At 41.4% G+C, this 27,944-nt stretch overlaps 1 protein-coding gene and 1 long non-coding RNA gene across 2 annotated transcripts; both read left to right on the top strand.

Moving 5' to 3' along the window:
- Positions 1–20: 20 nt before the first annotated feature.
- On the top strand, positions 21–13,772 carry LOC110537724 (small COPII coat GTPase SAR1B). Its single transcript, XM_021624058.3, has 7 exons — positions 21–134; positions 9,141–9,216; positions 9,941–10,060; positions 11,156–11,221; positions 11,337–11,440; positions 11,748–11,879; positions 12,173–13,772. Exons 2-7 carry the CDS (start codon positions 9,159–9,161, stop codon positions 12,287–12,289), a joined length of 597 nt encoding a protein of 198 aa, XP_021479733.2. The 5' UTR covers positions 21–134; positions 9,141–9,158; the 3' UTR covers positions 12,290–13,772.
- Positions 13,773–14,260: 488 nt separating this feature from the next.
- On the top strand, positions 14,261–16,195 carry LOC149979205 (uncharacterized). The gene is made up of 2 exons (XR_016485108.1): positions 14,261–14,564; positions 14,661–16,195. It is a non-coding gene; the product is annotated as an uncharacterized LOC149979205 (long non-coding RNA).
- Positions 16,196–27,944: the final 11,749 nt, after the last annotated feature.

Consider the following 27,944-nt stretch of genomic DNA (forward strand, 5'->3'; position numbering starts at 1 on the left):
GTGGCTCTGTAACAAAACACTTAGGTATAGAGGAAGACGCGAATTGCGGACTCTCATTTCACCAGAAGGCCGATTTTCATGATTTTAAGAGAAAACATATTTAGTCAATTGATATACACTTAGATAGCTAACGGGTAAGTGTTTCGCATTAATTATTTCAAATATGTCGTTTGCGCCAGTGAGTTTATTTGAACGTACGGCAACACTGCTTGTTAACGTTAGCTTTACGCTAACGTCATTTGAGCAGGAAGCCTAAAACAAAGTGTGTAGTTTACGGCTGACGTTAGTTAGCTAACGTTTTGTCTTATTTTGAAATATAATATGGTAACCTTAAATTAGGCCCATTAGTAGTATGTGATTTACTATCTTGAGAAATGCTCTCTAGTTGTGACAAACCGCTTCGCTGTTAACGCCAATACAGCTAACTTTAGTTTTCTCCCTCCCACTACTAGCTCGATGCTAATGTCTGTAGCTAACTTTGAAAATGACACGTATCTATGAATTCAAATACACTTAGCTAGCTAGAGGGCCAACCAATCACTATGGCAACTTACGTGTGTATGTCCACGTTGTCGTTAGCTTGATTTTAATGTTAACCAGTTAGCTAAATGAGAATAAAACCAACTCCTCCTCCGCTGCCAGCTAAACGTAATAATACAATTTGTGACTTTCACAGCTCGCTATCCTCTTGGCTTTGCTTCCAAGCGTTAGCTAGCCAACTGGTTATAGTGGTCGTTGCTATATTATTCATCATGGTGATTTTGCACTGTCAATTAAACAAATGCCTTAATGTCAGGTAGTTAGCGGATTGTAACGGGATAATGTGATGCTGTTACAGCATTGGTAAGTTACTGTTCGGCATAACACAGAACTTTCGACCAACCTTAATTTGGCAATACTACAGTATCTTCGTTCTCAAATCGGCTAAACGTGTCTACACCTGGTGGTGTATACACATTTTTGGTTTACTTCATTGAACAAAAAAGGGATTCGTTTTCATGATGAAACATTTCCTACATTCAAACAGGACATATCCAGTAGCGGATAATGGAGCATCACAATAGGCCGTAAAAATCTGATAGCTATGATCACGTTCGAGCTGAAATTATATTTTTTTGGAGTCAATCAAATCAAACTCAATATGTATTGGTGACATAAGATTCGTTTGAGGTGTGTGAGTTGGTGAATTCTTGTGAGGTGCGCGGTACATATGCAATGTTGAACCCAATTACCTTTAGCCAAAATGTGTCTGACACGTTGATACCTTAACAGAAATATCCTCTCCTAGTAAGGTTAGTCACCAAACTAGAAATAACTAAATCAGTCAAATAACCCCAGATTCTCCTCCATGTTGAATTCTATTGGCCATATATTGAACCCCCCCTACTTCTAAATGATCATTGATTAGAACAGGAGTGAGATCAACAATGTTATGACAACTACTATTAATTAGTGGGCATTTGAGATTAATATATTTAGTGTCTGACACTGTGCAATTGTCTTTTGTCTTCTGATTATAACTATGACTGTTAAGCATTTCATATTAGATTGATACAGATTATACTTAAGCGTGAGAACATGGGAATTATCGTGTGAATAACTCCTGACTAAAGGCTGTTTTTAGGCCTGAGGCGAAGCCAAGGGCCGTGTAAAGAGCCCTTAGAGGGGGTGTTATTTTTGATAATTCCTGTGCTCGAGGGCCTTATTGCTTTTATAAAACGCTTGCCAACATGTTCAACGATTTGATGTTTATATGAAAAACATTAGTATATTGAGTAAATTAGTTTTATTTTATCCTTCCACCATACAATGAAGGAAACAGGAAACCACACACTGCTCTTGACAGTACCACTGATCTTTAATAAGCTTACGTATTGGCCTCACGGCCTCCGTCAGCTTTTGTTAATTTTTTGTAATTTGCACCCTTATGTAGACCTAGTCCCACCCACATCCGTTCCACACATCGAAGGGGGTTGGAGACAAAGGAAAAATGAATAAGTCTACCCATTATAACAATGTGCATTTCATTTATATTACAAAAGTGTATAAATAAGATGTATGAAACACATCTGTAAAACCACAATGAGGACATAGCAAGTTTTCATAAGTCATTAAGTCATCGTACGAAAAACAGAGTAATCTTAAATAGGCACATAAATCATGTTGAAATTCACAACATTACATACATAGGCATTTCATCATTGTCCTTTAGGAAATAATGTCTGGAGGGTGAAAATCGTTAATATGAAAAACATTATTATATTGAATAAATTCATTTTATTTTATCCTTCCACCATACAAAATAGTCTGGGCAAAAGCCAGTTGTTAGTTTACAGATTCTCAAGTTGCTAGCCAAATAGACGGGTTGGTTGTTTATCAACAAAACTGACGTGTGCACAACTATGGTGCAAAACAGACAGGGTTGGCTTAGATTGTTGACAACGTGTAAGCTATATTTGGTCTCCAATATTTTATTGAAACTATAAATACATTTGCACAATGAGCACTTGTTTCCTCTCAAATAAATAGTTACAGTAGTTGGTTGGCTAGCTAGCGAATTTGGGCCCTATTAGCATTGACATGAAATCTGTCAAAACAAGACATGGTATCAAGAACAAGATGAAACGAGCCACTTATGATTCCCCAAATGGCAGTTTCTTGTCATTCTTGCTAGCAATCTAGCCACCGAGAATCACAACACGCTGACTTCTGCCCCATGGATGCGCCCACACACATTAGCTGACTATGTCAGGAAAATTATCTATGGGCTGGTCGTTCATTCTATCCATTGTATTTGCAATTGTTGTTATAGTAAACAAATCATTAACATGTAGCTATGCAGGCTAGCTACTTCTCATTTGCTAGCTTGCCAACTAAAGCTAACACAAGCAGCCGAAATGACGGCAAGATATGTGCGCTTTAGTTTATTTATAATTAAATATGTCTGGGGCGGCAGGTAGCCTAGTGGTTAGAGTGTTGGGCCAGTAACCCGAAAGGTTGCTGGATCGAATCCCCGAGCTGACAAGGTAAGAATCTGTCGTTCTGCCCCTGAACAAGGCAGTTAACCCACTGTTCCCCGGTAGGCTGTCATTGTAAGTAAGAATTTGTTCTTAACTGACTTGCCTAGTAAAATAAAGGTTTAAAAAATTATCCTGATAAATGAATTCGCCTGGCCAGAGAAGCTGTCAAAAAAACTGCAACATTGTTCCACAGGTCAGAGAAGCAGACAGCAAGGTTAAGACAACCCAAATGTTAGCCTAGTAGCATAGAGAAATATTGTCTCAACGCTTTTTTCCAGGGGAGATGAAGTTTATAAATTGACTGGCTGGGCATTGGGTGTGGGTGTGCATTGATGAATGGAACCTGGAGAATGCTGAGATTGTGGTGCCATAACTCTGCTGGAGTTATGGCAATCAGCATCCCAAAAACCTGTTTTATAATCTGGATTTATTTATTGTATTTTCTTTCCCCCACATATATAGTAGCTATGGCTTTTCTAGAGCAATCTGCTCTCACCTCAACTTCTGTTAGGGATAGAAAGCTTTGAGCTGAAAACAGTGACTTGATTGATCAGTGTTTGTAAGTTATCTCTAGCTGTCATAACCTGTAGGTTATGTTTGAGTTGAATACACGTTCTCCTATTTAAGAGACTCTAGGAAAAAGGTGAGAACACGAGCCAGCTGGCCTGGCAAATAGATCTGTAAGGTAGTCTGATGTCCTACTGGAAGTATATTTTTTTCTATAATCTTAGTACACTTCTGTTCCTGCACCTCAATGCCCTCTGGCCTTAATATTGAAATATCATAAAACATTTTGCCGGGGTGTCACTACTTCTGATTTTTCTTTTGGCTAGGCTAGATGCTGTAAATTCTAAATATTATTGTTGGGCCTAGATTGATCAATTACATGTTTAAAAGGACTGATGTTCAGGGGAATTAACAGAATGAAGTTGAACATATAACACCATAGAATACTATCTCCATGACGACTACTGTTGTGACTTTTTTGAGCATCCATTGACGTAATCATGTAAAATCAGACTGGTATGGATAAATCAGAGGTTGTTTAGCGTAGGGCTCTGCTCTCTTGCTTTGATAGTTGGAAAATACTAGAAGCCGGTGTGGTACATCTCTACCAAATATCCTGGCTTCCCTGCTAAACTGTTCTAGAGTAGGGTATTTACTTGGCTGCGTTTACACAGGCACTCCAATTCAGAAATTTTGCCAGTAGATCTTTTGCCTCCACTGGATCACGTCACACACACATCCTCCAACCCACAGTGTGTCAGCAGCAGCCAGGGCAAAGGGGAGAGCTCCTGCTGATGTGTAGTTCAGTTGTATTTGCATGGTCTTGACCTTTGGCTCCCATATACTTTAGCCCTGGAGCTGTTTGCACGTTGCATAACTGGTCACAGATCGGGCCAGCCTGCCGGGCGCATTGTGGTGCACGCTAGACGGGGAGACAGTTGAGTCTGAGACAAAAGTCACAGTAAAATTACCAGCTCAGCCAGCCAGCCAGGCCACTGAGGCCTCTTTTTATTTCAAATATACAGTACCAGTCAAACGTTTGGACACCTACTCATTCAAGGGTTTTTCTTTATTTTTTACTGTTTTCTACATTGTGGAATAATAGTGAAGACTTCAAAACTATGCATTTGAGCCAACAGTTCTGTATACCACCCCTAGCGTGTCACAACACAACTGAAGGGCTCAAACGCATTAAGAAGGAAATAAATTCCACAAATGTACTTTTAACAAGGCACACCTGTCAATTGAAATGCATTCCAGGTGACTATCTCATGAAGCTGGTTGAGAAATTGCCAAGAGTGTGCAAAGCTGTCATCAAGGTGGCTACTTTGAAGAATCTCAAATATATTTTGATTTAACACTTTTTTTGTTGCTTACTACAGGATTCCATGTTATTATATAGTTAGGATGTCTTCACTATTATTGTACAATGTGGAAAATTAGTAAAAAATAAAAACCCTTGTGGGCATGTCCATTTTGACCTTTAAAAAAAATATATATATATAAATCTCCTGCTCCGTGCTCACTGGAGGTATTTATGTAGAGGTGTTGGGAACCTACCTTTTGACTGTGAATGGCATTTTATTTTGCATTACTGAAGCTGCATGCACATAGATGGCCATTGGTTTGTTAGTTTAGTCAAATTGTTAATGTTAAATATTAAGTTTAAAAGGTTCCCTGTGCAGCGTTTCCATGCTAGAATGATTATGGCAGAACATTAGGTTTGTATCTTGCGTGTATTTTTTAATGGAAAGTACAATAGGCTAATGTTAGCAAACTAAACCTGATTGGGATTATCCATTTACAAGGCCCATGGTCCACATCATCAGGCTCTGAGTCAGTGTCGTTGAGGCCATGTTCATGAGCACGTGTCTTGGCTGTTAGGAAAGAGACTGTGAACATTGGTCTGAACTGCCTGTACTTCTGTCCATTGAATCTCACTGGAACAAGATTATACTTCCTGAGGGTTGCCATTCATTGTCATTGTTCTTATCACATGTTGCTAAATCCTTCAGATGAGACTCTCTCCTTGCGACGATGTGACACGCACCGCGTTCCACATGCTGAACTCGGATTGCAGGGATTGTAGGCCCTGGATTCTAGGATGGTTGTTAGTCTACTTTTGGAAACACATATAGGCTAATAGACTAATTATGCCATATTACTTTGCCTGTGTCACTGATGCTTCCCCTGGTTCCAGATTTAGATTTTGTTACTCACTCAGATACCATATTTTATTTAACCTTTAGTTTATCAGGGAGTCATACTGACACTAAGGTCTCTTGTGGATGAGGCCTGAATGACATAAATTACAGAAAATACACGCATCAAAATATAAATACAAAATGCAAGCGGGAAAAATAACATGGTCATAAACACATTCATCAATAATAAAGTCCTCAATTATCTTTTGGAATTGCACCCGAAACATCAAATATAGGAACATTTAAAATAAGGTGAAGGAAATTAAAAGCTGATTTACCTAACTCGATAGAGGAATTTCCATAGTTGGCAATCCCTTAGACCGGGTGTGGTAACTTGTATGCTTACAGTTTTTAATTATGTTAGGTACCGTGGGACTTTTTGTAAATGGCCTTTATACGCAAGTATGTTTTCATTTATGTGGACACCCCTTCAAAGTAGTGGATTTGGCTATTTGAATGAATCCTGTTGCTGACAGTAGAATGGCCTTACTGAAGAGTTCAGTGACTATCAATGTGGCATAGGATGTCAGGATGTCAGTTCATCAAATTTGTGCCCTGCTAGAGCTGTCACCGTCAAATGTAAGTGCTATTATTGTGGAGTGGGAACGTCAAGGAGCAACAATGGCCATCCGCTATCTGGCAGTCTGACTGACAAATCTGGGTTTGTTCGGATGCCAGAAGAAAGCTACCTGTCCCAATCCATAGTGCCAACTGTAAAGTTTGGTGGCGGAGGAATAATGATCTGGGGATGTTTTCCATGGTTCGGAAAGGAGGGACAAACCCATAATAATGCCATGGTTTTGGAATGAGATGTTGGATGAGCAGGTGTCCACATACTTAATGGGCAGGGGCATGAGAGGGCGTAGACCCACCCACTTGGGAGCCAGGCCCAGACAATCAGAATGAGTTTTTCCCTGCAAAAGGGCCTGGGTTTGCGTGGTCTGAGGCCAGTTGATCGTATTGACAAATTCTCTAAACTGATGGAGGCATCTTATGGTAGAGAAATTAACATTAAATTCTTGGGCATCTGATAGGCTAATTGACATAATTTGAGTCAATTGGAGGTGTACCTGTGGATGTATTTCAAGGCCTACCTTCAAACTCAGTGCCTCTTTGCTTGACATGGGAAAATCAAAATAAATCAGCCAAGACATCAGAAAAAACATTGTAGACCTCCACAAGTCTGGTTCATCCTTGGGAGCAATTTCCAAGTGTCTGAAGGTACCACGTTCATCTGTACAAACAATAGTATGCAAGTATAAACATCATGGGACCACCCAGCTGTCATACCACCCAGGAAGGAGACGTGTTCGGTCTCCTAGAGAGGAACTACTTTGATGTGAAAAGTGCAAATCAATCCCAGAACAACAGCAAAGGACCTTGTGAAGATGCTGGAGGAAACGGGTACAAAATTATCTATATCCACAGTAAAACGAGTCCTATATCGACATAACCTGAAAGGCCGCTCATCAAGGAAGAGGCCACTGCTCCACAACCGCCATTAAAAAAAGCCAGACTACGGTTTGCAATTGCACATGGGGACGAAGATACATACTTTTTGGAGAAATGTCCTCTGGTCAAAAATAGAACTGTTTGGCCATAATGACCATCGTTATGTTTGGAGGAGAAAGGGGGAGGCTTGCAAACCGAAGAACACCATCCCAACCGGGAAGCACGGGGGTGGCAGCATCATGTTGTGGGGGTGCTTTGCTGCAGGAGGATTTGGTGCACTTCACAAAATAGATGGCATCAAGAGGCAGGAAAATGATGTGGATATATTGACGCAACATCTCAAGAAATCAAGTTAAAGCTTTGTCGCAAATGGGTCTTCAAAATGGACAATGACCCCAAGCAGACTTCCAAAGTTGTGGCAAAATGGCTTAAGGGTAACAAAGTCAAGGTATTGTAGTGGCCATCACAAAGCCCTGACCTCAATCCTATAGAACATTTGTGGGCAGAACTGAAAAAGCATGTGCGAGCAAAGAGGCCTACAAACCTGACTCAGTTACACCAGCTCTCAGGAGGAATGGGCCAAAATTCACCCAACTTATTGTGGTAAGCTTGTGGAAGGCTACACAAAACGTTTGACCTAAGTTAAACCATTTAAAGGCAATGCTACCAAATACTAATTAAATGTATGTAAACTTCTGACCCACTGGGAATGTGATTAAAGAAATAAAAGCTGAAATAAATCATATTCTCTCCTATTATTCTGACATGTCACATTCTTAAAATAAAGTGGTGCTCCTAACTTACCTAGACAGGGAATTTTTACTAGAGTTTAAACTGAGTTTAAATGTATTTTGCTATTGTGTATGTAAACTTCTGACTTCAACTGTGTATGGCCACTCCCCCTTTCTGTAATATGTTACATTTAAATACATTATAATAATGGTGTCTTATACACTGAGTATACGAAACATTAGGAAGACCTGCTCTTTCCGTGACAGATTGACAAGGTGGACGATATCATCGCTTATTAATTTCACATGTTAAATCCACTTCAGTCAGTGTAGATAAAGGGGAGCAGATGATTAAAGGATTTTTAAGTCGTGTTACAATTGAGATATGGATTGTGTATGTGTGCCATTCAGAGACTGAATGGGCAAGACAAAGATTAAAGTGCTATTTGAACGTGGTATGGTGGTAGGTGCCAGGCGCACCGGTTTGTGTGTATCATGAACTGCAACACTGCTGGGTTTCAAGCCCAACAGTTTTCCGTGTGTATCAAGAATGGTTCACCATCCAAAGAACATCTAGCTAACTTGACAACTATGGGACGCATTGGAGTCAACATGGGCCAACATGCCTGTGTAATGCTTTCCTTGTAGTGTCAATGCTCAATGACTTGAGGCTGTTCTGAGGGCAAAAGGGGCGCAACTCAATATTAGGAAGGTGCCCATGACTGATAGATAGCCTAATCTAATAGCCTTATCTCTTCACTGTTGGGTCATGCCACATTCAAAACAACAGCCATTTTAGATCAACAATAAAAAAATTGTTGGTGCTTTCAAGTCAACTGGGAACTCTGAATAAAACAAGCTCAGACTGGGGGGGAAGTAGTTAACGGTTATCTAACTCGGGAACTCAGGCCTCTTTGTGGAGCTTTCCGACAAAGATCACTGATGTCATGATTTGACCTTGTATTTTTTCAGAGTTCCCAGTTGTCTTGAAAGCACCAACTATTTTTTTGTTGATCTAAAATGGCTCCTTATTTGAGATTGGGGATTCTGCTCTTGTGTTCTAGCTTCCAGTAGGCCTAGATCTTAATATTTTTTGTGTCTAAGGAAGATCAGGGCCAAGTAATTAATCAAATGTTTTAACATGTACTGTTCTTGCATGCCTGTTGTTCATAGCCTCTGTTCTTGCATGCCTGTTGTTCATAGCCTCTGTTCTTGCGGTCTTACAGGATTCACCAGCTCCGGATATGTCCTTCATATTTGATTGGATTTATAGTGGTTTCAGTAGCGTACTGCAGTTTCTAGGTAAGTACTATCTAAACTTCACCTATTACACTTTCAGTACTGTCCTCTGAATGGCTTGTATAGGAAGATGGTTCTTAAGCTACTCAGTACTGATACCTTTTCTGTTTATTTCTTGGTTTTCCCAATCGCCACCTGTTCTAAAGAATGCCAACGAGTGTGGTACTGTCTGTCGTTCCTATAAATCCATCTTGTCCCTCTTGTGGTTGAACGTGGTAACTGATTTTGAGTAGTATAGGACTAGGCCTAGGTGTTTGAAAGTGTGCGTGCCCACTGCCAAGCTACAGTGAAACACAAACAAGAGGCTGCTGCTACAGCTCGCTTTAGCCTCCCTCTCCAGAGCCCTCTAGTTTCTGTGACACTAGCTAGCTCTCATCCCCAAGAGGCGTGGTGACACTCCTGCTTAACTTGTTAAACAGGTAGTGCTGATGTTCCAGTGGTGTGGAGTAATGATGACGGCTAGGCCTCAGCTCACTCGGATAGAAATGACAAAGCTTGTTCACTATAGGTTATGCATACCTGACAGCAAGTCTAAACTTGTTACTTCAACACTTTCATGTTTGACTTATTTTGTTGCTGAGAAGAGGTTTCATTGTGAATACATTGTTAGGCAAAGGAAAGTCAACCATTATTGACAGGGCAAGGTGATAGGAAGTCGCAGCTTCTTCACTTTCAATGTACAAAAACATTTCTCAAATATTTGTTTGATACATTTATTATATTTTAGGACTGTACAAGAAATCGGGCAAGTTAGTATTTCTTGGACTGGACAATGCTGGCAAGACAACGCTACTGCACATGCTCAAAGATGACAGATTGGGACAGCATGTGCCAACTTTACATCCAAGTGAGTAAATCTTTTATAGTCACATTTGTGTAATTTTCCTATAACCGTACCCATCGAGAGCTAAGGAAACAGTCAGTGCTTATGAACAGGCCTAATAGTTCAACAATCAATCCTAAATATGATCTTCTCCTCTGTGATAATTTCATCAACAAAAATAGTGACTAAAATATTTGTCAAACACCTATTTTTTAAAAATTATTATTATAATTTGTGCTAATTGACTAGACTATGACTGACTAAATAAATAGACTGACAAAAATATAAATGAAAATGATTTTTTCCTATCAGTTGACTGAGACGAGACTAACTTCTCTGTGACTAAAATCTGACTACTAAGTGGACTGGACAGGAGTTTTTCTGAGAGATTAAGAGCTTTTCAGTGATGAGTACAATTTTTTTGATTTTAGCAGCACAGATGTGCTTCTCAGTTCTGTTCAGCGGTGGGAAGGACGCGCACAGCCTACATCGGCTGGAGAGCAAGCGATGAATATGGGCAGACATGCTCCGCTCTGCCTCCGATTAGACACATTGCGTAGGCGACTCTCTTGCTTCCCCATAGCTAACCAGTCACACAATACTTTGCCATCTGCTGATTGCTCCTCTCTCTTGTCTGTCTCTGTGTGTTTTTGTATGTAATGTGCAATATCTATGTAGGCTAAAATAGGAATTTACATGGACAGATTTTTCTTTCTTTGTTTGTCATATTTCTGCTGTTGGGAAGAGAATCTGATGTTATGCAGAAAAATATTGGTAGGACAAGGATATGGAAGTTGGTGATTTATGTTTACTCTCGGTCATTGAGGCAATACACATGTAATGTGACTAAAATGAAAGGGCATTTAGTTTACTAAAATGGCACGCTGTTTTCGCCATTTTGACAACTACACCAAATCATAATTCAAATGACAAAAATGTGACAAAATGACTAAGATGACTAAATCCAAAAGAGTGCCAAAATGAACACTGCCCCTCAGATGTTCATAAAAAGCTAGCGCTGGCTACTTTTACTATTGTCCTACCTATTTGATGGTTACCCAGTTGACTGAGCTTGAGTAGTAGTTTTCCAATGTAACTATGAGCCATTTTACCCACCAGCCTCGGAAGAGCTGACGATTGCTGGCATGACCTTCACCACCTTTGACCTTGGAGGCCATGCACAAGGTATGTATGTGTGCCTGACTGTCTGTGTGTGAGAGAACGTTGATCTGTTCATTTGTGGTTCCCAACAAAACTGTACTGCACTAATTTATTTTGCTTTGTGCGCGTTTTCAAACAGCTCGCAGAGTGTGGAAAAACTACCTCCCCGCCATCAACGGCATCGTCTTCCTTGTGGATTGCTTTGACATCCCGAGATTGGCTGAGTCCAAAACAGAACTTGATGTGCGTAATCATGAATTTCACAACGACATTGAAAAGGCCCCATGAATAAGATAAATGGGGCTGAAAACGATTTCAACTTAAAAACCCACCATACATGTTCTATCCAAACAAATGGCCTTTTCATAAGCAGTTCATCAGTTTTGTACTGATTTCTTTGGATATGTGCGACGAGAGAATGGTTTCTTTACCGTTTCCAAAGTCGTAACTGCTAAAACCTTCATGGGTAGATCATGTCTTACATCATGACATGTTTGGTGTGGATTAATGTGACAACTAACCAGACATCTCCGTCCTGTGGTACACACAGGCACTAATGACAGATGAGACCATTGGAAACGTGCCGATCCTGGTCCTTGGCAACAAGATTGACAGACACGAAGCCATCAGCGAGGAGAGACTGCGTGAGCTGTTTGGATTGTATGGACAGACAACGGGCAAGGTGAGGAGATCACTGCACTAACCCACATCTACTGATACTACTGTGCCACCCACTTTTCTTTCCTCACAGTGCAACTACTGAACTGTACAACAAATCACAAGAGTTTCACCCTGTCAGGTCATGTTGGGGAACTCTTGGCCCTAGCAGTAACCAAAGCAATATCCTGTTGAACAGCCTACCTCTAACATAGATATGATTTTTAAAACAAAGGAAGAACAAAAACAGAGCCACAGGTGGTAAGAACAACCATGCATTTGAATGATGTTCCCTGATGTTGTTTGTCTGGTCTCCAGGGCAACATTCCCATGAAGGAGTTGAACACGAGACCACTGGAGTTGTTCATGTGCAGCGTGCTGAAGAGGCAGGGCTACGGAGAGGGCTTCCGCTGGCTCTCCCAGTACATCGACTAGAACCCCGGCAGGAGGAGGCGCGACAGGGAGACTCCCCACTTCTACCACCACCGCCACCACACTCAGTCCCATGTTTGGTTTATAAAGTCTGCCTCCACTATCAGAAAAAAACAGTACAACTTGAACCCAATAGACTTTTATTGGTCTCCGGAACATTTTTTGTGTGGCTTTTTTTCTCTTCCTTTTACTCTCTTTTTCTAAGAGAATTAACATAGCATTGATTCTGCAGAACCGTTGAAAAAAAAAAATCTAACTGATGAATCTTTTCTATTTTGTTTCAATCTTTTCGCCTCCCCCGTGTGGTAAATGCATTCTAACTCTAAATCTGTAAATTCATCTAATGGTATAGGCCCACCGTACCCTTCCGACACATTTTGAGCAGTGAGACAGAGCTGAGTAGTTGTACACGTCGCAATACATATTTTTTTAAACTTGAAAGAAAACATGCAGATGTGACTCGTGTTTAATCATGTTTCATTCATTTTTGTTTCTTCATCCTATATCTATTTTTTTACATTCAGTAAACATAGAAAGAAATGTAGACCACAGTACTCGCCCTTCTGTGGCTCTGTCATACTCTTATAATACAGAGCCCTGCATTGATCTACATTAATGTATTGGGGGAAACGTTAAATTCCTTAAGATGTCACTTAATGGCATTTCAAGATCACATTTCATCAACACTGCAATGACTATTCCCAGGCTCCAAGACATGAGTGTAGGTAGGCCAACGGGTTGTAGGCAGCATGGACCTCTCGTGGTCCTCAGGCATGGTGTGAGAAGATAGTAGAAAGGACCATGGACCACAATGGAAAGGTACATTTTAATTCCGAAGAAGGAAAAGGAAAGTAACTATTGGCTATATAACCATCTCTTTGAGTCTGAGGTTCAAAGTTGAAATTGTTAGCTAGCAGACAAGATCAGAAAGATATTTAACTGTGAATTAAATGATTGAAAATAACATGCAGTAAAAAGTGGTTGGTTTCATGTAACATCTAGTAGTTGTCAATGTTATAAAGCCATTTTACTGATGAGTTCCCTGAGCAGACACGAACAGGATGAATATATTGACCAAGTAAGATATGAGGAATAGTCCGAGTGGGAATGGATAGGCATATGAACCCCTATAAGAAAGAATGTACATGCCCACCATAGATTTTTTTTTTTTATAAGCGGTTTCCTTGATCAATGTGCATTATAAAAAAAAACTATTATGCATGCCTTGTTCTTTGATTTTGAATGACCATCTACAGAAGTACAATACGAGGGAGGAAATGCCAAATTACAATGTTAAGAATTGAGTGCTTATCTCAAAACGTGTTTGTTTTTTTCAGAACCATAATTGAATGGCGCATAATACTTTTTTTTGTTCTGTCCCTTTGCGTCTCTTTAATCTCTCGTATTCCATGAGCTGTTCCGATAAGAGAGAGACTCTGTTTGCATCATAAATTGTAATAAATGTTTGCAATGAATAACAGGTTAACAGTGGTCCGTAACCAACAGTTATTTTGGAGTGGCTCGGTCGCTTGACTGTCACTAGAAATGACACCTTCGTTTTCTGGGCTGTCATAATGGAAGTTGACAATTTAAATGGTTAGGGTAGGTAAGGATCCCAAGGATCCCGGAACTAATTGAATCTCACTTCAAGTTGTACGAGCAACAAGGGATTGGTGGTTGTATTCGCTAAAATATGTAATTAAAAGTATACATTTCAGAAGCACGCGGAAGAGGGCACTTGTATATGACAAAGATGTACGTGTAAGTTTTATTTTTTTACAAGAATCGACTGATGGTGGCTCGTTGTTGTTGCTAGCAACTTCAGCGTCCAAACTCAACTCCGCCTCGATATAATCGAGTTGAACGTTACCCCGCTGCGGTGTGATTTATGAAAAAGGTTCTGCCACGTCAACAGTTGTAATTGGCTGAAACAGAATTTATTGCAGGAAATAGACCTTTCGGTCTGGGCTAGAAGGGATACCGATTGTGTTAAAATGGCGTCATAGTCCCGTCTGCTCCACTCGTAGCTTGAGATGTCTCAGGAATTTTGTAATGACTCATTTACAACGATGGTGGTTAACACTGCTGGTCTTCAGTATTTTACTAGCCTACAAGCTTTTGAAGACCATCTAAACCATTATAAACAGAAGACAAGGACCACATGTATTGTAAACAAAAAGGATACAGCATCTGGACAGAAGGCTGAGTTCGAATTTAATCAAGAAGTGATATTAATCTAGGTCGTTACCTAGTAAAATAGCTAACTCCGTTGACTAAGGTTAGATAGTAGACAGACGTGTGTGTTATTAATCGATTTTAGATTAGCTATAGAGATTAACTGCTATTCTAACTTGTCATTTGTTTAACACCTCAGATCTCGCATCGTGAAAAAACTTGCATCGGGAACTCCTGTTCCCCATGATGGAACAACCTCCCTGGTGTTCGGTAGGAGAACCTACTGTACGCTTGCCACCATGGCAAGGATAAACATGTGAGTGATAGTAAGAGGGAAACACAAATGGTACGTTAGCTAATGTTTTACAAAGAGGCACAGTAAAGGTGATTATGATTGACTGATGTTGTGAGGAGGGGATGTCGTTCAGGAAGGGAGAGGTGAGAGGTTGAGGAGGGTATGTGTTAGAAAGGGAAGAGAACCACAAGATGCAGGACTCTTTGTTCCCCAAATATCCAAGAAAACAGATGGATACAGGGCTTTCTCCTACAGAGTTCCTCTTTTATGTGAGAGAGTCAGACTTGGTTTCAGTCTTGTAAGTGACGTTACGTACCTAAGCCTTGGACAAATAATCCTCGTCTGGGCATGAACGGCCCATATGGACAGAAGTATATCTCCTGTTTCTGTCATGTAAGGCAACTTGATGTACAAGTAGCCTGTTCCCCCCCTGGACAGGACGCTAGTTCCCTAATTCCTTAAAGTTGAGAGCCAAGCAGAGAAGCATCAGGTCCCATTGCACTGGACTGATGAACCATACCACTGACTATTATGGGGGAGTCCCTGGCTTGTAGCACTCAGTGGTGGCATTGGACGGGGCCATATCGTCTCTCGATCCCCCTGTCCCAGTCTCTAGTGTTTATACTGCAATAGTTTTTATTTGCCTAGGGTCCATGGTCAGCTTGTCTCATCTGGTGTATTGTACTGTGTCTTATCTGATGTACATAAGTATGCTCCCAGTAGCCCCCTTCTTTTGTCCTTTTCTACATCTAATAACTCCTGGACATGCCTGGCCCTACACCTACCTGGACATGCTGCTGATCCTGGACTGTGGCCGAGGACCCCTAGCTCCTCCCCTGGGTGTGTCTAGTCCTAGCTCCTCCCCCTCCACTGGGTCTGCCTACCCCTAATGAGATTGAGATTATTCCAGAATACAATCATAATGAAGATTGTTTTCTGTGATTATCTACGGTACATTTAACATTTCCGTTCTACAATATTTTTCTCAAAATTGTATTTTTGGTGTGGTTTGTCTCTCACAGAACATGAGACCGAGGAGAAAAAACAAGGTAAAGTAAAAAAAACTCAAACAAAGGAACATCAGTGAGCGTTAACACACACACACATCTAAATATCAAAACACATCTGAACATACAAAACAATGGCATACACATCTAGGAGAGGAGACAGTAGACAAAATAGAAAACGGAAGGGAGAGGAGACGGTAGAGAGGGGAGGGGAGATGGTGGGGAGGGAAGGAGACGGTAGGAAGGGAAGGTTAGACGGAAGAGAAAAAAAAGGGAGAGCAGACGGTAGAGAAAAAAGGGAGAGGGGAGAGGATAGGGTTCAACTTTTATGTTAGGAGAGTGAGGGTTCCACTCTTTTTAAAGTTCCACATATTTGCTGTAGTTTGTGTTTTTAATAGAAAAAATAAGAATAAATGAAATCTAAGCAGCCAATGACTTTCTTTTTGGCATCTCTCATGCCATATTCCTATTGCTAGCGTTATAGTTATTGCTATTCCATTACTTCAGTTCCATTGCTGTAGTTTCTGTAGTCTGGTGGCCAGTTAGTATATGAAAAGAAAGAATAAGACAATATTTCCATTCTTCACATCACGGACTGGTAGAGCTGGGACACCAGGTTGGTGCAATAATAATCAAGTAGAACAGAAAAACTACTCAAACTATACATGGACCTCTAACCACTGTCCTCTTAAGTTCCACAAGGGCAAAATTACTAGCTGATAACACTAATAAATATATTTTTTATTGAACCTTTATTTAACTAGGCAAGTCAATTACGAACAAATTCTTTACAATGACAGCCTAACCCGGCCAAATTTGGACGACGCTGGGCCAATTGTGCGCCGCCCTATGGGACGGGACTCCCAATCACGACCGGATGCGATACAGCCTGGATTCGAATTAGGTAGTGTAGTGACGACTCTTGCATTGAGATGGAGTGCCTTAGACCACTCCACCACTCTGGAGCCCATGTAGTAATGTAATGTGCTCCGTAGAAAGTACCCCAATAGTTATGCTAGCTAGCGATCCTGTGGAAATCAAGTCCAGTCTGCTGTAGAACTCGACGATGTGTAAAACGCAAACTCGTAGTGAACAGGACTATGACAAAATCGGTATACTTTCAATCCATGACGCAAACTCTCGTAGTGAACGAGAATATGACGTAAGTTTGACAGTATCGGTATCCCTTCTAGCCATTACCACAATTGGCATTATAAACTGGGTGGGTCTTAATCCTGAATGCTGATTGGTCAAAACCGCATTCCAACCAGTGTCTTCCAAATTTGCATATTTTCTCTGCTCTGTCTGACTGGCAATCCATTGTCGTCAGCCCTGCCAGGCAATTGATAAACTTGATCACTATGAAAAGCATCTGAACCTAGACATGATCTCAAATGTCACAAGAAAACATCTTAAACAAATGCAAATGAAGCTAATGTGTTGTTATTCTGGCTGCACTGTTTGACTTGACTGTAAATTCGCCGAGGTTGGCTAGCTAGCAAGCAAAGGATAAGAACGTTGCCAGCCGGTATGGCAATAGAACATTTAAAAGGAATGACTGGGTCGCGTCTATAGATACAGAACAAAAACACTTAGCCTGTGTCTCTGGCAACCGAACCTATAGAACGACCAGCCAGCTTGGGTAGCAACCCTATATTTGTGTCGGGACTATATCTTGTGGAAGGATGAAATAGTATGAATAAATTAATCAAAATAACGTGTTTAATGAATATATATAAAGTGATAATGCCCTCGAAACCGGAGTGTGTCGACTTCGTCTCGGGCCTAACAACACCCGTGCCAATATATCCTCCAAACACCGTCTTCTCGAGCATTGTCACTAAAATAATCACATTCAGCTGTTTTTTGGTTTGTTTGTCGCTAGTTACCACAGTCACAAAGTCATAATTATGGCTAACCCCCGTGCCTATTTCTACAATTTATATTTTTTTTAATCATATTTTAAACCACCGAACCTTAATGGTAACCACACTGCTAACCTTAAATTGCGACCAAAAAGCAACAATAAAAATGATGCATGTTTACGATAATTTAGACTTTGTGGCGGTGGTAACTAGTGACAACCACTAAGTACGCCAGGATATGGAAAATAGCGTTCTATCACGTGCAATTACGTCAACAATTTTAATTGGCGGATGCGGATTTTGAAACGGAGAAACAGTTTACATTTCAATTGTTTGTAATGTTCGCAAATATGTCTCCAATATTTCCAATGTATACCACCAGACCAGGACATGTTATTATTTTTCTACTGACTCGATGTATCCGTCCCAAATGGCACCCTTATTCCTTATATAGTGCACAACATTTGACCAGAGCCATATGTGACATTTGAGACACTCAATAATATGTGGTTCAGATCAGTTGTTTTTTTACCCTGAGGAACTGTATTGACTGAGAAGAGTATATTGTCCCATATCTCACTCTTTAAACATATGCAGTACACAGTGATTTCCATTTTCTTTTCAAATGAATTTATCAATCGAGTATGTGTCCTTCTCATCCAGCTTACACCATTCCCCTTTAACAATGTTGACCATGCAGACTCCCACTGACAGGAGAAAACAGCCAGGACTAGCATCAGGACCATGAGGCCACACTTCCCACATCGCCTCTGGCCTTTGTTAATGTTTACATATCTTGCATCACTCATCTCATATGTATATACTGTATTTTAAATACCATGTACTGCATCTTGCCTATGTCGCTCTGTCATTGCTCATCCATATATTTATATGTACAGTATATATTCTTATTCCATTCATTTACTTAGATTTGTGTGAATTAGGTAGTTGTTGTGGAATTGTTAGATTACATGTTAGATATTGCCGCACTTTCGGAACTAGAAGCACAAGCATTTCACAGCACTCGCAATAACATCTGCTAACCATGTGTATGTGACCAATCAAATTTGATTTGATTCTGGGCACATCTGTCCCTCTCAGCCCTGCCACCTCCAGGCCCCTCCACAGTTCCACTCACAGCGGTACCACCAACTCCACTGCCCCCTCACAGGGTTGGACAGTTTTTGGGCTGGGAGATGGAGGTCCTCGACACTTCTGGCTCTCCTTAATGGGAACAATGGTGGTCTTTCCTCCTTTGGCTGGTCTGATGCAGAATCCCCTGATGGTAGACTTCTGTGTTACACCGCTCACGTGTGTGGCTGGCCTCGGTCTCACCTGTACGCAGAGAGGATGATCTCTGGTCTGGGAATGGATCAGTTGCTTCCTCTGGCCAGGCAAGACTGTGGGCAATGTCCACTTCCAGAACCAACTGAGAATGGCTCAGCTGGTGCTGGTTGAATGATGTTGAAAGGTTTGATTTGAAGATTAAACAAGAACACAATTATAACTTCATTGTCTTCACAAACCAGCTCTACCATCTCTATACACATGACTTTTCGTGTACATAACCTTGTATGTGTGCAAACTTGTGATTACAATGTTTCTGTCATTATTACAGAATGTCATGTAAAGGACCCTTAAATGTTTTCATTTCAAATTGTTTTAACTGGATAAGACCCAAAAGCATTCCCACCGACCTCTGCGAGTCTGCTCTGTTGTGGAGCGTAGTGTGGCTGTTGTGATGCTGTCTTCACGGTGACAGCACAGGACAAAGTGATTTCCAATTGCTGATGGCATTACCTCTGTCCCATTTCTGATCAAATCAGCATTAAAACAACTTTCATACTAACAACAATGAGAAGAGAGCACCATCCGTCCTCCACAATTCGCACTGTCTGTGTTTTATTACCAAATGATATTGGATAACAAAGGTCATCTCTAATGGTCTTACGAAAAACTGTCCATGACAGTTTTTGAAACCCATGAATACATGAGACTCATCATTAATGGTTGAACGTAAAATACACATTTGATATATTTCTGCCATTTTTAGCTACATTGGCAATATTCCTTTAATACATCTTTTAAATGTTTTCCTCTTTTTCCTTGTGCTGGTGAATGCTATATATATGTACCTACTTACAACTTTATTTATATATGTTATATAAGTATAACGTAGGATGACCTCACCAGTGAGATGACAACCATTCAGTGCCAGACATGCTTTGCTGTCTGGGGAGTCATTTGATTGACCTCATGTGTGCCTCTGTACTGTACTCTTGAGTATGGATTCAGTCTGTGCACACACACACACACACACACACACACACAGTTACAGTAGCTGATTGATCTGGTTCTAGTAGTTGATGGGTGAGAAGATAACGGGCAATTCTGGCATGTGTCCCTTGTTCCCAGTTCAACAAGCCAGACACAAACACAAGTGGCTGGAATGTTAGAGGAAGTGCAATAGAAAGTGTCGAAACGTGAAGATGACACTCGTGTGAATGATTGTCCCGTCTAGGTTTGTGATGACAAGTGAATTCTGTATGGGAATGTAATGATGAGCTTGTGGTTTATTGAGCTAAATTAAGTTCTGCATTGTCAAATTTTTTTGATAAATTTGACAGTGTGGGCATGACTTTCATTTTGTGGCATTATCAAATACCTTTGATTTGACTTGAGCCTAACCATTTGCTGAGGCAAAAGTAGGAGAACATACTGGACCAAAAAGCCTATTGTCTTGAATAACTGATATTTCAAGAGATTTGTGAGTTTGCACATACTATACTTATTTCTTGATGGGAAAGGACACTGTACTTTACTAAGGCTGGCAGTCAATGTTGGCATACGGGGCCAACACTACAAAGACATTGAGGCCGGACCTAGTCTTTAAGACGCACATAAAGACATGTCTTCTTGCCTAGCAATGAAACATAATGACAGAATCAAGTTCAGACTTTTACAACTTTACATTAGGTGAAAAGTACATGCGTGCACGCACACACAAACACAGCACCTACTTTCTGTGTAGAAAAACAACAGTGGACCCTTTTGGCTGGGATCCTATCATCCACTTCCTAGGTTTGGTACACCTTGTGCTGAAGTATGTGCTGAAGCCAGGACCCATTTGGAAACTGGGAGCCGTAACCAGAGAGACAAAACTTAATTCACTCCAGGGGCGGCACTGATTTTGCCCCACGGTAACCATAAATAGACATGAAATGTTTACATACTTGGAGCAATGCTGTCTGACTGGAGCGGGAGAGAACGACTTAAAAAAAATAAAAAAAGAGAGAAGGGAACTTATCTTAGAGAAGGGGAGATAGGTCACAGAGCTGCGATGGTGCTCGGAACAATGCTGCCTGCTTTTTCTCTCTCGCACACAACACACACACGCACGCACTCCCAGAGGACACAGCCCCTAAATATACAAACTTAAACAGTGGAGTCAGTGATAGTGGAGGGGGACTCGGAGCTCTGTCAGCCCAGACACACTTCAAAAAGAGCCGAAAAGAAGGAGAAAGCCCCCGGCTATAACAGAGGATAATGCAACCGGCTGAAACACCCTCCCCTGATAATAACCTGAGAAGAAGAGACACTGTTGTTCATTGTTAAAGGTCGTTCCACCAATTCATTCACTTTTAGAAGTGTAAAAATGTTAACTTAATTTCACCTAATAACATTCTGTCACAAAACAACTTAATCATTTGAATGTACAGCTGAAGTTGGAAGTTTACATACACCTTAGCCAAATACATTTAAACTCTGTTTTTCACAATACCTGACATTTAATCCTAGTAGAAATTAGGATCACCACTTTATTTCAAGAATGTGAAATGTCAGAATAATACTAGAGAGAATTATTAATTTAATCTTTTATTTCTTTCATCACATTCCCAGTGGGTCAGAAGTTTACATACACTCAATTAGTATTTGGTAGCATTGCCTTCAAAATTGTTTAACTTGGGTCAAACGTTTCGGATAGCCTTCCACAAGCTTCCCACAATAAGTTGGGTGAATTTTGGCCCGTCCCCCTGACAGAGCTGGTGTAACTGAGTCAGGTTTGTAGGCCTCCTTGCTCGCACGCGCTTTTTCAGTTCTGCCCACAAATTTTCTATAGGATTGAGGTCAGGGCTTTGTGATGGTCACTCCAATACCTTGACTTTGTTGTTCTTAAGCTATTTTGCCACAACTTTGGATGTATGCTTGGGGTCCATTTGGAAGACCCATTTGCGACCAAGCTTTATCTCCTGACTGATTTCACTTCAATATATCCACATAATTGTCCTGTCTCATGATGCCATCTATTTTGTGAAGTGCACCAGTCCCTCCTGCAGCAAAGCAACCCCACAACATGATGCTGCCACCCCTGTGCTTCACGGTTGGGATAGTGTTCTTCGGCTTGCAAGCCTCCCCCTTTTTCCTCCAAACATAATGATGGTCATTATGGCCAAGTAGTTCTATTTTTGTTTCATCAGACCAGAGGACATTTCTCCAAAAAGTACAATCTTTGTCCCCATGTGCAGTTGCAAACCGTAGTCTGGCTTTTTTATGGCGGTTTTGGAGCAGTGGCTTCGTCCTTGCTGAGCGGCCTTTCAGGTTATGTCGATATAAGACATGTTTGGAACATGTGTTTCTAGTGTTATATCTGTGTGTGATTTATATGCGTTTGTGTGCTCGACCACACCCACGTGAGTGGTTATTCATATGTAGTGGCCATGTTGTTTGAGATGCTAACCTGGAAAATGATGTGGTGAGAGACCTTGGTCCACAGATGCTATATGTTAAGTTTTGTGTAGATCGGTCATTCAGTGACAGAATAGTACTGTTTTAAGTGCTTTTCACAAAATGTTTAATGGCAGAAGATCCATCTTGGCAGACCTTATGGGTCCACGAGGCAAATTTGTTTATTGTGAGGAGAGGGATCTATGTACTGAATTTCATGACTCTAGTTCAAACGGGGTGAGGGGCATGACCTTTCAAAGTTTGCTTTAAATTGCTTGTTATAGCACCACCATCTGGCCAAACGGCATCGCATGAGAGGCTGTGGCCCGTGGGCCTTTACCATCATGCCAAGTGGCACCCTTCTAGGCCTTACCATCTCACAGGCATTTGCATTTTTTTTTCTCTACAAAATCTTTGGAGAACCAGAATAATGAACGCCAACAAATAGGGTTTCACCCAGCTTCACTACTTGAACCCGTAAATATAAAATGGACTCAAAAGGCACTCTTCGTGGAACGACCTGTTAACCTACTACTCTACAGCTTAATAAACACTGACTTAAGTCTACAGGGACAGCCATCTTTGAAAGTGCTAGTTTGGGTTAACAATATAGATCCAGTATCGGATTTGTGATTGTCAATAGAGCTCCACTCAAAATTAGGACAAGATTGTAATTGTCCTCAATTGTGTACTGTTACTGTAGCCTAGTGAGTAATTGATTTTGATGTAATTTAATATGGCCACAAGAGGTCACTCGTTGAGTGTTTCACTGTCAACTCCTCCTGTCCGGCTTCCACTCTGCAGATCCGCTCTGGCAGAACAGTGTTCTCTAGTTGCCTCGTCTCCTCCAAAATGGTTTAATATGCTGGGCCATAAAGTCAGGCCGGTTGATGTAGACATCCTATCATGGTAGCAGCCCCTTCCTCCCACACCACCATGTTAAGGGATGCCCAGTTGTAGCATTGACATAAACTGGCAACTAATGCCCCTCAGAAGTGAGGTTTTTTTCCAGCTGTCTACCTGCAGGAGACAAAATGACAGCTGCCCCCTCGTGTGGCAGGATGACTCAACTGCAATCTGTTTCTGTATTGGGCAGAACGTTACAGACGAGTTAGAAGAGGTCATGGGGGATTATTCACCAACATGGCAACTGTCCACATTACAGTGACATAATCATATCACATTTACCAACTGTTTGTTCATATAGACAGACATAGCTAAGAGGTAGCAATGAGTCTAACTAGCAGTGATGGTATCAAATAATGATTTAAAAAGAAAAACATTTAAATGGTGGCCTTATGCGTTTGTGCGACTATCAAGATACCACTACTTTTTAAAATCAACCAACTTTTAAATTGGTCTTTTCAATTCACACACAAGTTTACCCCCAATATAGCTGCTCTACTCTACTACTAGTTTTCAAAATGTAGATTTGATCGACAGCACTGCCCTGTCATGGTGGATATTTACTCGGGAAGCGATACAGTACGTCACTTACAGCAAAGTGCCCTGGACCCAAGCCATGAACAACAATAAACTATCTTTAATTTCCTGCGAGCTGGTGGGTAGGACACTTTTAAACAAGTCCTCCACAAAGTCAACGCTTGTTTCTTTAAGAGCAGCGGGAGACCCTAATTCTTCCCAGAGAACACTGAAGGTCACGCTCTTAACATTCGCCATTTGAGGAGGGGAACAGACGATTTCGGATACTTTAAGGATGATTTGGATAAACTACCCGTTGGGTCCGTCCCAAATGGCACCCTATTCCCTATATAGTGCAGTGGCGCATAGGGGTCTGGTCAAAAGTAGTGCAAAAGGGAATAGGGTGCCATTTGGGATGAAAATGTTTCCTACCCAGTTATTCTGCTTACTGGATGTCCTGGGAAATGAGTTGTAAAAGTGTCTGAAAGTGGTGTACATTTGACAGGAACACGGCAGCAGTCCATTAACATTTTGTTAGAAAGATTCTCTCTGCTTCGTCAAGTCTTTAAAGTACGCCATGTTTTTGGTTTTGATGTTACTTGGAAATGTTAACGGTTGACATAGGCACATGGTATGTAGTGAGCTACAGTATGAGCTATCAAACACAGAGGAACTAGCTGTATAAGGATACTACGGTTATGTTCACCTGAAGATGAATGTGTTGATAACTTATTCATCGCCTTCAGCTACAACTTGGGACGTTTCATATATAATATACATACATTCATATATCTTTATGTACATATTCTTTATCCCCTTACACTTGTGTCTATAAGGTAGTAGTTTTGGAATTGTTAGCTAGATTACTTGTTGGTTATTACTTCATTGTCGGAACTAGAAGCACAAGCATTTCGCTACACTCGCATTAACATCTGCTAACCATGTGTATGTGACAAATAAAATTTGATTTGATTTGATATAATAGAGCGTTTTACAATTAGTACATTCCTCTTAAGATAGGTGAAGGGGGCAGGGGTGACTTGGGGTTTAAGATCCTTTTTGAAGAGGTAGGGTTTTAGGATGATTGGCAGGGACTCCGCTGCCCTGATGTTAATGGGAAGCTTGTTCCACCATTGGGGGAGGGGGGGGGGCAGCTAGGACAGAGAAAAGCTTTAACTGGGCAGAGGTGACCCCTGTAGGAGGTTGGAGGGCCACGAAACCAGAGTTGTGTGGATTGTGCCCGGGTTGGGGAGTAGGGATTGAGCCTAGCCTGAAGGTAGGGAGGGGCATTCCCCTTGCAGGTCCGTAGGCAAACACCAGGGGATGCGAGCTTCAACTGGAAGCTGATGGAGTAGCGCGGAGGAGCGGGGTGACATGGGAGAACTTGGGGAGGTTTAAATCCAGGCTGCGACCTTCTGGATAAATTTCAAGGGTTTGATGGCACAAGCGTCACCTTTTACTGGCCCTTTATCTCCCAACCTACAATACATGTAAAATGGAGTAACTAGCCTAGTTACCTCTGGGTCCGTCTGTAGAGACCCAGATTGATTCAACACAGTGTGACTGAATCAATCAACCCTTGAACAGAGCTTAAAAAAATAAAACAAATAAAAAAAGAGGCAATCTGGGATTAGTACAGCCATTTAAAAAAACAACTTTTAATTCAACGATAAACAGCCATTGATTCTTTAAGAATATCACTTAGAAATGAGCTTAGTTCAACTGTCGTACCCCATCCCTCAACTGTTCACCAAAAAAAAGTGGCGGAGTATATTTGTTGTTATTTGAATCCCAGATTGCCCCTTAAAAATGAGCTCCTGGGATGGTGAACTGAACAGAGAGACGGTCCAGAGCATGGGTACACAGAAAGCACTGCTTTATTGACTACACTGGTCAACCACACCATAGTGCCGGGGGGAGGAGGGGAGGAGGGGGGGGGGGGTCATAGTGGACGCAGCCGTCTTTAAGGCAACACAAACAGCATGCAGATACAGTCACATGGAACATCATCATATTGCTTTTTAACGTTTTGCTTAACATTGAAAGTGTACAAAAAGGAAAAAAATAGGTTTTTTGCACTAATGAAAAATACATTTTTTGTTTTTCCTCCTACAAAGACTCTAATACAAGAAAATAAATATTGCAAAAAAAGCCAAAAAATAATTTAAAATAGCTCTTCTTTTTAATATATGTTCAATATTTCTCTTTGCTATTAACAAATGGCACAACATTCTTTGAAACAAAGAATACAGAAGGATAAACCCCTGCAACATTCATATTATCGTATTGTAGAACTGATGCAGATCGAGCCTAATTGGGTGTGGAATTGAATTGTATACGGCAGCAGAGATTTCAGCGCCTTTTAAGGACAAATAAGACGTGGAGGGTGGAGGGAGGAGGAACCATGTCAGAGTCTGCTTTGATCAGAGAGATCACGTACTCCCATCAAAATTATGAATGTGACCATTAGGAGATACAGGACAGGCATATTGGCTGCGTTTACAGGCAGCCCGATTCTGATATACTTTTTTCACTAATTGGTCTTCTGACCAATCAGATCAGCTCTGAAAAAAAGATCTGATGTGATTGGTCAAAAGACCAATTAGTGCCGGTGTAAGTCAACGTCAGAAAAGTGATGCCAGATCAACTACAAAAAACAAAACCTGCTAAGCATCAGAGCTCGGCTCTGTTGCAGAGACACAACCGGTAAATTAGCCCGACCTTAGGAGGAGCAGCGATGGTCATGGATAAACCTTCTCTCCTGGAAATGGATTCATATGTGTATTCATACAAGTCACGGAACGGCAATCACAAACAAACATGGGAGCAAGTTGTTTGAACTGTGGAACTTGAACATTTTGAAATGCTATTGAATTTAATGAGAGGAACACATTCTGTGACCCTGCTGGTCATAAATAGCTCGAGTACATCCTAAATGGCACCCTTTTTCCTTCATAGTGCACTACCTTTGACCAGGGCCGTAGGTACTATAATAGGGAATAGGATGCCATTTGAGATACAGACGCTGTGTTGCCAGAGAGCAGCGGTTAGTTTCTGTGAGTGTTCTCCATGGAGGAAGTGAGAGAACAAAAGGTCTCTCCCAGGCTTCAGCTGCACGCTGATCAGCCCACTGGGGAGCCGGCCTGACCATTTTAACTTCAATTAGCCAACACACACACACACACACACACACAAATACACACTCGTGACTCGACAGACACAGACAAACACGCACACACACACACAAGCATTGACTCGGACAGACACTAAAACAAACACACTCACTACTGGCTATGCAGTTCCCACCTATCAAATCAACTTCTCTCTGGTTCTGCATAAAAAAACAAAACCAGAGAAAGTAAATAATCCCCAGCTCCAGTGAAAACAGAGAAGTGTTTGCTCTTTACGATTGTGAGCCCCACAGAGGGAGGGACAGAGAGAGGGAGACGGAGAGAGAGGGAGGGACAGAGAGAGGGAGGGACAGAGCGAGGGAGACAGAGAGAGAGGGAGACAGAGAGAGAGGGAGGGACAGAGAGGGAGAAGGAGGGACAGAGAGAGGGGGGGGGGGAGAGGGGGGAGGGACAGAGAGAGAGAGGGAGGGACAGAGAGAGGGAGAGAGGGAGGGACAGAGAGAGAGGGAGGGGTGTTGTTTAGATTCCCTGTCTGTTAAGTTCACTGTGGACAGGGTGCAAACACTAAGAGGAAAGAACAAACTGTCCTCTCTCTCTCTCCCTCTTCTGCCCAGAGCGGCAGCAGTGACAAACGCTCTCTCCATTACACAACACATGCACGTCATTATTTGTCCTGAAAGCTTCTTCCTTTGACCCGCCCGTGCTTCAAAACTCTGAAGGAGCTGAGGCGGGCCGTCGGAAACACTGAAGAAGGGGAGGGAAGTGAGACAGAGCACTGGTCTGCGGGGCGGGTGTTGGATTGGAACCATACTTCCCAGTGTGGAAGCAGTCAGTCGACGGTCGGAGAAGCGCTAGTAAGGAAGCAGTCGGTCTGATTATGAGTCAGCATTCTAGTTATATGAGCCGCGGCTGAAGCGTTACAAAAACGGCTTGCGAAGGCTTTTAACACGGAAACAAAAAGGGTTTCTAGTACAGTATTCTACATTATTGTTGGTGCATAAAAATAAACAAACATGAGTAAACGGCAGTCAAACTACT

Source organism: Oncorhynchus mykiss, chromosome 12 (genome assembly GCF_057628025.1).
Source record: "Oncorhynchus mykiss isolate SJ-2025 chromosome 12, ASM5762802v1, whole genome shotgun sequence".
NCBI lineage: Eukaryota > Metazoa > Chordata > Actinopteri > Salmoniformes > Salmonidae > Oncorhynchus > Oncorhynchus mykiss.